Source organism: Haplochromis burtoni, unplaced genomic scaffold (genome assembly GCF_018398535.1).
Source record: "Haplochromis burtoni strain Fernald_Lab_line unplaced genomic scaffold, NCSU_Asbu1 Contig_11, whole genome shotgun sequence".
NCBI lineage: Eukaryota > Metazoa > Chordata > Actinopteri > Cichliformes > Cichlidae > Haplochromis > Haplochromis burtoni.
Window position 1 is genome coordinate 3,743,715 of NW_024582372.1, and position 10,835 is coordinate 3,754,549.

Here is a 10,835-nt window from a genome sequence, read left to right on the forward strand (position 1 = left end):
GCACATCTGGATGAAGGCGGGGCCAATTTATCCCTCATCTGCCTCAGGCCAATGCACGTCCAAAGGTGCCAGTTGAGGGACAGGTGGATTTCTGCCTGATTAAAGTGGAAAGTAGTGGAGTTTAAGAATATAACTTTAAGGTGTTTAAAAAAAATTGTAAACTTTCAAGTCATTTTGACCAAAGCTATAAAAACTTTGTATTTATGCGAGATTCATTTTTGGACAGTATGGACTGAGAAAAAATATACTTACATATAAATAACAATTAAACCGATTTTCTATGAGGAAAATCCAACGAATGGAGGCGTTTCAAAGACTTTACTTATTTATTTGTATTTTATTTTTTTTTAGTTTGGTGTCTTGGAAGTACTTGGATTTTAATTCCTGATTACAGCCCTGAAAACCTCTCAATCAAGCAGGCAGTGGTATCAGATAGAATAAAATGGATGAAGAAAATCATCAAATTACAACGAGACCAAAAAATGTTAAATAACTGTGTACTCAGTGTCAAAGACATCTCAGCCCTGTTGCTGTAAGCTTAACCACCGGCCTTTGACCTCTGTCAGTCAAACAGAAACAAAAACAAATAAAAAAGTGTCAACTGTGACTTTTCAGCAGGTAAAGCTGTAGGGTGGTGAGCCCCTAATTGAAGAAAATATCTGTAGAAAGCAAAACTATGACTGTAGCATTAAGATCCAAGCAGGAGCAGCAGCAATACTTCTACGTGATGGAAAGTTTTAGGAAACCCATGTGAACACAGGATGAGTGGTCACACAGTGCCCTCTGTTGTTCCCAGGAGGGCATTGCGGTTGAAACCAGACACCAACAGGTAAGTGAAAGTAGACTGTTGAACAGACCTGTTTCCCATCCTTTCCCACTCTTTTTCCTTTTTAATGACTGCGTAATCAGAGAAGATTTTGCTTTTTTTCTTTCTTGCTTAGTCTTTCACACTTTTTTACCAGAAGAGATTTTGCTGCACTAAAGGTGAGTGTCGATTTTAGAGAAAGAAGTGGTATTGTGAGTGCTCTGCAGTTGGGTAGTGTCGCTTTGACTTACACTTTTAACACAGAAATTTCAAAAATAAACAAACAAACAAAAAACCTACATGCATGCTGTTTTTAATTTTTCAAATGGTTAGCACTATCGTCTAACAGGACAAAAGTCCTGGGCTCAAATCCGGGGTTGTGTAGCCTTGCTTTGTATAGTCTGCGTGTTCTCCCTGCCCATAATTGTGAAAGTGGACTTGTGTGGTTGTCTCTAGGTTTTCGCTCTGTGAGAATTTGGACAAGCAGGTTGTACTCTGCTACCCCTATGATAAACTAGATAAGCTTCAACGCTGAATTAGAGCACAGCAGTAAATAATAAATAAATAAATAAAATAAAACGAAATAAATACAAATAAAAAAGATTACACGAATAGCAAAACAAGCTTTTTTATGTGTTTCTGTAAAACTCTGTGGATCTGGAAGCAAGTTACAGTAAAAAAAAAAAAACAAAGTCACATGACTGTCTTTTTTTCTATGTGTGTATATATATATAACTTATTGAATTTGGTAGCTTTTTGTGAGATTGGAAGACAATATCGCTTTAGAGTTAATACAGCAAAAAATGGGGGCAGTTTCAAAAAATTCAAAATTAAACCGGGTATGTTTGGGTGGCATTTTTTTCATATTACATTTTTATTTGAATTGTCTAATTCTTGCCTCCTACCCATGCATAAGCCTATTAAAATCTCTTCTAAACAGTATATAGCTGCAAGTTGTGCACACATCCTGTGCTCAACCACAACACTAAATCCGTGAACAGCCAAGCGTGTCCTTCTCGCTTTTTCAGACATAAAATCACGCCCTCCGGTCCAGATGGTGGCGGCAAATCTTTTAGTGTGGTATACAGTCCACGAGAAATAACAAACATTTGTTAACAGGAATTGTCTGCACGACGCATTGCTTTCACTATTGACTGCAGGTTTTTCTTTCGAGGTTAGGAACTCCTTTTTTTCGTGCAACTTTTGGTAACGGTGAATGTTTACATGCAACAACTATGTCAAGGGTTTTAACTGGAGCTAAAAGCTAGCGAGTGGCACAAAAATACCGAGTTTAGGGTTCCTAAGGTAAGTGGCTAGTTGTAGCTCTTGTCATTACTTCGCTTGACTCGGGCAGAGGTGGTCAGTCAGTCGCTATTTTTTATGGGTCTACGTCGTAGTTTGGCGGCAGTTAATTTGTTGCATTGCTTGTTTTAGTTGATCCGTACGTCAACGTTATTGCATTATATAAAGGGCGGAATAGTGACATGGCTTTAGTGTGACAAGTGGCGCATAACTACAATACGGAACTGTGTAAACCCCCGTGAACAACTTTGTGATTTGTTAGAAACTAGGTTTTTATGCCTGTTTACTAGCGAGCGAGTCTTGTTAGCAAGCGAGCGCTCTTATCTGGTTGACCTGCAGCACATCTTGGGCGTTGCGCTGTTACTGCACCGTTAAACTTTGTTTTTCAAATGTTTGTTGTGCCGTTTGCACATGTATGGTTTTCTTAAAACCCAAATTCATAAATGGTAGAGTTTCCCGTTAAAAAGGTACTTAGACGCCCAGTTCCAGGACACTGTTGTCTCCGTGACAACAGCTTTTCCGCATATTTGTGAATTCACTACGCATGTCAAGAATAACCTGCGAATATCGCGTTTAGTGCCAAACTCATCCAAGGCGAAAGTACGGCCTACTAAGTATGCCGATTGAGCAACATCGCCTTACTTTACTTTTTTTCTTATAAATCAGGCATAAAGCTACTGCCTACCGGTTTATCCACCCTGGCGCCTACTACGGACCTTCAAGTCCCCCAAATAAAGAAAATAAGCCCCGATTAATGTCAGATCGCTGGTATTCCGGTGTCCCAATGAACTCCAGGGAAAGCTTTCCACAAGGAGGAATACACCAAATATTACAGCAATGAAAGGTAATCAAAACTTTTATGAACGAGAACTCTGAGTTACATTTTAGAAAGTCGTTGAGACAGCCAGATGTTTTTATATGAACACACAAATTTACTCAAAATGACAGTAGAAAAATGACCACGTGATTTTTATTTATTTATTTTTTCCTCTTTCCCCCCCCCCAGGTGCACCTGGAAAAACAAGGAAAAAGGAACCTAAAAAGAAGTCGCCAGAGAAAGACCCCTCAGATGCGGTTTTGTCTCCCAGCACAGATGATTCAAGTGCTGTGCCAGGCAGCGGCAACTGCAGCGACTGCGGCCTTGTCTTTTCAATAGAGGCTAGTACTCCAAAAAATGAAAGGGAGAAAATGAGGTTTGCACAAGAAGCCTGCTTGACCTCCACACCAGTCTACAGCACCACCTATGATGTCCCGTCAACCATTTCAGGCTCCCCTCCTGAAGGGGAGCTACAATACACTGAGTTCATCACTCAGATAAAGGTATGGTGTAAAAGTGAAATTTATATATTTTTATAATCCCACATAGCTTCAGTGAATTCAGTTTCCTTTTGTTATGTTCTGTTTTATGTCCTAATTTCCTTCGGGATTAATAAAGTATACTGATTCTGATTTAGACAACAGCGGTAGATTCACAGTCAAAACCTCAACGTAAGCGTAAGAGACCGGTTAAACAAAGACAGACAAAGACGCAAACACAGACCGATGGTAAAACCGATGATCCTCCAGTCAAGTGCCGGCGTGGTAGGAAGCCAAAAAGAGAGACTGGGAATTTAAATAAAGAGAAATCATCCTCCCGCTCCAGGCCAAGATTTGAACTCCAGAAAGCTGAAGCAGAAAGTCAAGGTAGTGTATTATTCAGTACTGTTGTCCCCAAGCACAGCCAGTTCTGTGAAGCCACATTTTTTACATTTGTTTTTTATTTTGCACAGTCTGTCTTGCATGTCATGTGTTTTTAATTGGCATGGAGAGCTGCAGGTGTGCTCTAATTCTGTCTCTTCTTAACTCCACAATAGATGACTCCATGATGTCTTCGGATCTTTCAATAGAACTGAGTCATCATGAAGAACAGCTGTCTACTTTGTCCTACCAGAAGGATGACATAAGTGATGAGGAGGACGAGGAAGAGCTCCCAAGTTTCCTGATGCGGACAGACGAAAGTAAGCGAGACCACAAGGATAACTGGAGTCTGTGACGGTACAGGACACTTTGAGTTGATTTGTTTATTTTTGTTTTGACTTTCAGAGCCCCCATCAATTACCGAAGGAGCATTTGTGTGGCACAAATATAGAAACTATCCATATTGGCCTGCATTGGTGAGTACATAATGGTGACATGTGATAAAATCACAATTTAGCAGATTCTGGTTAATGTTTTCCTTTATTGAATCAATGCCTTAAATGCTTTTTTGATAAGTGCTGTCAGTCAGCCTACTATTGTATATCTTGAATTTACTAGATGATTAATCAAAAAAAGTGTTCACTGTTAAAATGACAATAATTGCCCATGAAAAATCATTGACTCACCTTTTTTTTTTTTTTTTTTTTGTTTGCTGTAGGTAAAAAGTGTGAACAGAAAGCACAAAAAAGCCAGTATCATCTTCATTGATGACTCAATCATTGAGAAAAAGAAAGGGTAGGATGTTTTCTCTTTTTGCTTTGTTGTTTCTTGCTTGTCTTTAGGTGATACATACACTCACCAGCCACTTTACAAAGTACACCTTGGTTGGACATGTAGGTCCACAATGTGGATCTCCCTTTACACCATACTCCAAAGGTCATTTGAGAACCGTGAACCCACTGTCATGTTCAAGAAAGTACTTTGAGATTATTTGAGCTTTGTGACATGGTGCTTTATCTTTCTGGAAGGGATAAAGGGATATACATGTGATGGACATGGTCAGTAACAATGCTCAAGTAGGCTGGGGCATTTAAACAATGCTAAAGTGGTACTAAGGGTCCTAAAATGTGGCATGAAAATATCAATCCTCACTATTGCATCACCACTAGCAGCCTGAGCCATTGAGACAAGGCAGGATAGATCCATGCTTTCATGTCGTTTATGCCAAATTCTGATTCTACTATCTGAATAATGGTCAACAGACCAGGCACCATTTTTTCCCATCTTCTATTTCTCCAGTTGGAAATGGACAATTTTTGGTGAGCCGTTGTGATTTGTAGCCTAGGTTTCCTGTTCTTAGCTGATAGTAGTGGCACCCACTGCTGCCTAGTAAATCCTAGCAATCATTGTGTGGGAAAGTCCAGTTTATAAAATATTCATGGCAGTCCAACTGGCAGCAACATCCATTTAAAGTCATTTAAATCACCTTTGTTCCCCATTCTAATGCTCAGTCTGAATTTCAGCAGGTTGTCTTGGTCATGTCTACATGCCTAAATGCATCGGGTTATTGCCATGTGATTAGCTAATTAGATATTTGCATTAAGAATTTGAACTGTATCCAATGAAGTGGCTGATTAGTGTATGCACATTACTTAGTGTTGTTACATTTATGTTATTTAAATAAACATTTCAGTTGGGTGTTTGTGTTTCTAAAGGTTTGCTGTGGCTCTAAAATGCTTGAAACCTTTTGACTGTGAAGAATCTAATGAACTCATGGTAAGAACTGCTCACAGAGTATGTTCGGATTTCTGAAAATGTTCACTTGACACAGCGGTAAACTGTTTTTGCTTTTTTGTTTGTTTTAAACAGTGTAAAGCCAAAGAAAGCTATGATGCTGCAATATCATGGTCCTTGGATCTCATAACCGACTACAGATTTCGGATTGGTGAGTTGCTTATGTAATGCCTCAGCAAGCAGAAACACTGTTGTGTGTGATATGTTGTTTAAACAATATTGGGATGATATCACTGAATTAGCTGCAGTACTAATCATGTTTTATCTTTGTAGCATGTGGCTCATTTTCTGGCTCCTTCATACAGTACTTTGATCACGATATGAGTAAGTTTCATCCTTGACCTGGAATCAGAAATTTCAACGAGGCTAGCACAGAATTAAAAAGTTGAATACACCTACAGATTCGCTAGGCCCTGATGTTGCTCTTGACTGCTGGTCTTAATTGGTTTAGGTTATCCTGTGAGGAGGAGGTATCCAAAGGCAGCTTCAGAGAGACTAACCATCATCAGTGATTCAACAATGGAGGAGCCATGTGATGTTAAGGAGGACAGCTTTAGTGAACAGCAGAAGGACATAAGGTGTTCAAAGAGGTTGCTGCCAGATCGGACCCATGCTGCCCACAACCGCGCAAATGAGAAGCTCGTACATTTCATTGTCAAGCAACACATGGTCGACGCACACCTCCTGGTATGAATGACTCTGTTGCTTTTCTGCTGGCGTAATTCTTGTTCCATATCATTTAATCCAATATAGTTATACCAAGAAACTGTTCAGTGTGCATAGCAGTGACTTGGCCGATAGAGTTTTAGGGGGTGATTGTTTGTGTTCCTCAAAAAGCTACAGTTCTGGTGTCACTTCACTAAAATTATGTAAATGTTGCAGCAGTGATGAGTAATGAGTGCTGCTTTGATCTTTTAGGACAGCCCAAACTGAAACAGAAGCAGAAAGCAGAGTTTTTTACCAGCTCAAAATAATTTAATATTCTGAGTAATTTGGACTATTTGTTTTCCTTTATGCCACCAAAGTTTTATGAGATGAAAACTCATATTTGGTTTCTGTGGCTCAACTTAGGCTTGAAACTTTCCTGCTCAAATTATGTAACTTTTCAGCTTTTGAGTTATTGACTGCAACAGTGCCGGATCTAGTGCACCGCTAACCTGACCCCACTGTGGGCTGCCCATTGTGGGCTGTGTGGGTACGCCAGTACTGGGGGTAGTGGGTTTGCCCATTTAAAAAGCCCATAAAGGGGCCCCCAAAAGGTAAAACTGCTGCCAGCCCTGTGTGGGAACACCCAACTGTGAGACCCACGTGCAAAATGTGTGGGTTTGCCCCAACCCGCACAGCTTCACAGTTCACCCACTGCACAAGCACGTTTGTAGGCCACGGTTTTCATCTGTTTTTACAATACAGAATCACAATACATATAAAGACTGGGTGAGGTTGAAACACCAATCAACAACAAGGGCTTTGAAGTGCTGCAAGAGAAGAGCCCTGTTCTGCCCTACTAATGAAGTTACAATAGATCCAAACAAAAGCCTTTCAACTGTAATTCTTCGTGGAAACCAAATATGCCTTGACTTTGACTTCCTCTTTTAGCTGGCGTTACCATCTTGGAAGTTTAGAAAAAACACATGATGACCAGCTGACTTAAAACATGTAGCCACTGGTGAACTTTCATCTGAATTCCTTTTGTTGCTTTTATGTGCAGAGATCCTTTTTTGTGTCTGTTTGTTTTTGTTTTAATAAATCTTGATTAGTTTTCACAGCATATACCAGCCCAAATGTGGATTTCAACAACTAAATCATAAACAACAGATTTGTTTTTTGTTTTGTTTCTTATTTTAAACTTATTTCCAGTGTGTGGAAACAAATGCACGTCTCCTTTGGCCATAGCATCACATTTGGCACAGTTACATAGGTCTGGAAATTAAAGATGGTCAAAGACTAGACATTTAAATTCAACTTGCCATCATTTATGTTCTTCTTAGTTCCTTGTTATAGTAATGGAAAGAAGGATCGGGATAGATTTTTATTAACACCTTTTTTTAATTTCATTTATATAGTACAATACTAAGGTTATCATCAACAAATGCATATTATTTTTCTGTTATAAAGGTTCATGTTATACCTTGATTGATGACATACCACTTGATAGGTTTGTAGCTTGAACCCATCCGCTGGAACGTTGAAGGCAATATAATTACACTGCAAAGCAAGACACAAGTAGGCAAGCTTCTTCATGTTTCTCGTGCACGGGAGAGAACCGGACAGGCACCGTTCCTTCGCTTGACCCCAGTTGCTCTCGTCCGTTCTCCCGTACCACTGTTCTTTTATTGAGGTTACATGAATATGCATAAGTTCATTAACATATGACGTCTACATACACACAAAGAGTACCTTGCCTGTGTGTGTGTGTGTGTGTGTGTGTGTGTGTGTGTGTGTGGACTGCTGATCAAAGGGTCAAACATCCTTGGTCAGGAAGAGGGTAGCCTCCCCCTCACCCTAGATGGTTCATCCTAGATAACACGGTGAGGAAGTCCTGCAGTTCATCTAAACAAAGAGCACTTAGACTAGAACAGACGCAACTACGTTAATCCTACCATAAAACAATAAGACACGGTATGACCTCTCATGCTCCCAAAGTGCTGTCTAATACACACAAAGTTTGCAGACTATCAAGGATCAAAACCTCTACCAATCTACAACTAATTACAAAACTCTAAGCATATATAAGTAAATATTTCTAAGCATAAATGACAATCAACAATACAAACCTAACACCACTCATGATTATATGCTATTTTTTGCTGATGCTTATAGCTGAAATGCCCTAGTTTGCCGTTAGGTAAACGCAAAGAGGTACTTATAAATGAGTACCAATATTTTGTTTGTCCTAACTATTTATCAAGACCAGGTATCCTATGCTCTTATACGTTTCTGAATTGTGCGCTCTGTTAGTATGACACCAGAGCAAAGTCAAAAGCAGTCTATCTGTTAAGACGTGGAGATTTATTTGAATAAAGTACGGGTGGTAGAGGCCACAACGAATGTAAGCTGACCTCGATTTTAGTATACTTACAAATTTAAGTTCACCCCAGTAATGTCCAATACTTTCAGGAGCTCAACCAGTTATGCAAAGAGTGTGCCAGAGCATGCAAAAATTAAACAAACATATGGATGAATATTGAAAGTATTTGCATATGAATGCTATAATTTTTTATTTTTTTTTCAGTTGCAGTTCTTTTTAAAATCTGACATCTGAGCTGCGCCACACGAAGATGTGATAGCATAAGAAACTATAATTGATTGAATAAATCTCTTCCCATTGTATCACACTTCCTACAGGCTGTGATCCATGGACAGGAGAAGTCCAGGTGGCTTCGCTCCTTCTTAAGTGACAATCGTAGACGAGTGGTGAACATATACCTTGAAGATGACCATCAGCTTGACCAAGTCTACTGCTACCTAAATGAGCTCTATACAGCAGCTGTGGCTGTAGCCCCCTGCGTAGCTGATGTGAAATCCATGGATCGTGTCCCTTTTGTCCTGGATGTGCTTCTTCCTGAGGTGAGCTAAAGCCTGCATGAGTGCTCACAGGTTTTGTTTGCAATGTTTCCTGATATGCAGTTCTGTTTCTGTAGTCCAGGTGTTATGAGTTTGTTTCTGTGCAGGCCATTATTTATGCCATTGCTGGAGTGGACAACATTTCAGTAAAAACAGCAGAAGAAAAATACCTCAGAGGGCGGCGTATAAGTAACAGGTAAGACTTTCATATGTTAAATTTTTAAAAAGAATGACTTCATTGATAAATACTAATTTTTTGTTGTTGTTGTTTCAGAGAAAGGCAGCAGTTTGATTTAAAGATTGAGCAGCAAATGAGGAAGAAATCGCATCCAAACACTTCCATTATTCTCTGACTGTCGGTCTGAGTGTCAAGATTTGTGACATTTTGAGTGTTTTAACTTTTGTTTATAAGTAATGCAGCCATAACCGGTGTGCCTTGCAATCAATCACTGCACTGTTTTTTTTTTGGTTTTTTTTTTTGTATACTTGTAAAAAGTGAATATCAAGCATATAATAAAACCTAAAAACAGGCCATGAAATGTAATCATGAAAGGCAGTTTCATCACCTAACTTTATTCCGTAAGTGGAAATGTACACATGGCCAAATCGCTTCTCAAGCAGCTCAAGTATTAATGATCTGTCTGCATGTGCTTTTGTCAGAGTTTTACATAAAATAAAAAGTGTTATAAAACTTTTTGTTGAACTGTGAAGGTTCTCATAAACACTAAAGGGACAGTCACACAGAGACCATAGAAAGGCAAAAAACCCTCTGCAATGGTGAAGAAAGTGGTAATAGACATTCCCCCACATCAAGGTGAGCAAATGAAGCAACCAACAATCCACCAATGAGAGAAAAGGATACCCCTGATTTAGTGATGGGATTTCCGGCTCTTTTTAGAGATCCGGCTCTTTCGGTTCGGCTCACTAAAAAGAGCATGAACTGAACTTCCAAAGCAGAGCTACTAGATCACTTAAATTACACAATTGAAAGCATGTGTGTATTGTTTGTGTATTTATACACAGGCACTCATATATATATTCAAATAATTTAAAAAAAAAAGTTCATCTACCTGTTACTATCACACACCAAATCCGGTCGTTGGTACTTGCTGGCTTGTGTAGCCACAAGATAACAAAAGCTCAACACTGCGCCCAGCATCCTGGAGCACTTCTGTTGTCTTTTGTACGTGTTTTGAGTTTTTATGTGCTTCTGAGTTTTTACATGCTTCGGAGTTTGTACGTGTTTTGGAGTTTTTACGTGTTTTGGAGTTTGTACATGCTTTGTCTGTAGGGGCCACCGTAAATATACTTTTATTTATTCACTCCACATAAAATGTAATAAATAAATCATATAATACAAAAATCAACTATTCACATTTCAACTTTTAACTATTTAAATTTTCAGCTTTTTCCTTTTACAAATTTAAAGTAAAAACAATACAAAACACTGCAAACCGCAACACAATTAAATATAAATTAAAATATCAAAACAAAAAGAAGATGCATATTCTCTGTCATATGGGCCTGGATGAATAAACTTTCTGAATCCTTTATCATCTGCAACTGAAAATAGTTGTGGATGATTACTATACCTTTCTAATGTCACATTGTTGTCCCTGGCTCTCTTTCTCTCTCTCTCTCCCTCTGGCTCTGTTCCTGCTACTGAGTGTAACTACCGCCCCTCCCCCCTCTG

At 39.1% G+C, this 10,835-nt stretch overlaps 1 protein-coding gene across 2 annotated transcripts; it reads left to right on the forward strand.

The window, feature by feature from the left end:
• Positions 1-1,830: 1,830 nt before the first annotated feature.
• Positions 1,831-10,111, forward strand: si:dkey-127k13.1 (PWWP domain-containing DNA repair factor 3A). Of its 2 annotated transcripts, none has more exons than XM_005915053.3 (14): positions 1,831-1,979; positions 2,774-2,951; positions 3,114-3,427; positions 3,562-3,790; positions 3,961-4,104; positions 4,190-4,260; positions 4,503-4,579; positions 5,500-5,560; positions 5,654-5,729; positions 5,852-5,902; positions 6,030-6,265; positions 8,924-9,145; positions 9,250-9,338; positions 9,417-10,111. In XM_005915053.3, exons 2-14 carry the CDS (start codon positions 2,945-2,947, stop codon positions 9,493-9,495), a joined length of 1,656 nt encoding a protein of 551 aa, XP_005915115.1. In that variant the 5' UTR covers positions 1,831-1,979; positions 2,774-2,944; the 3' UTR covers positions 9,496-10,111. The 2 variants fall into 2 exon arrangements, with proteins under 2 accessions (XP_005915115.1, XP_005915116.1); XM_005915054.3 differs by having other exon boundaries at positions 1,866-2,110.
• Positions 10,112-10,835: the final 724 nt, after the last annotated feature.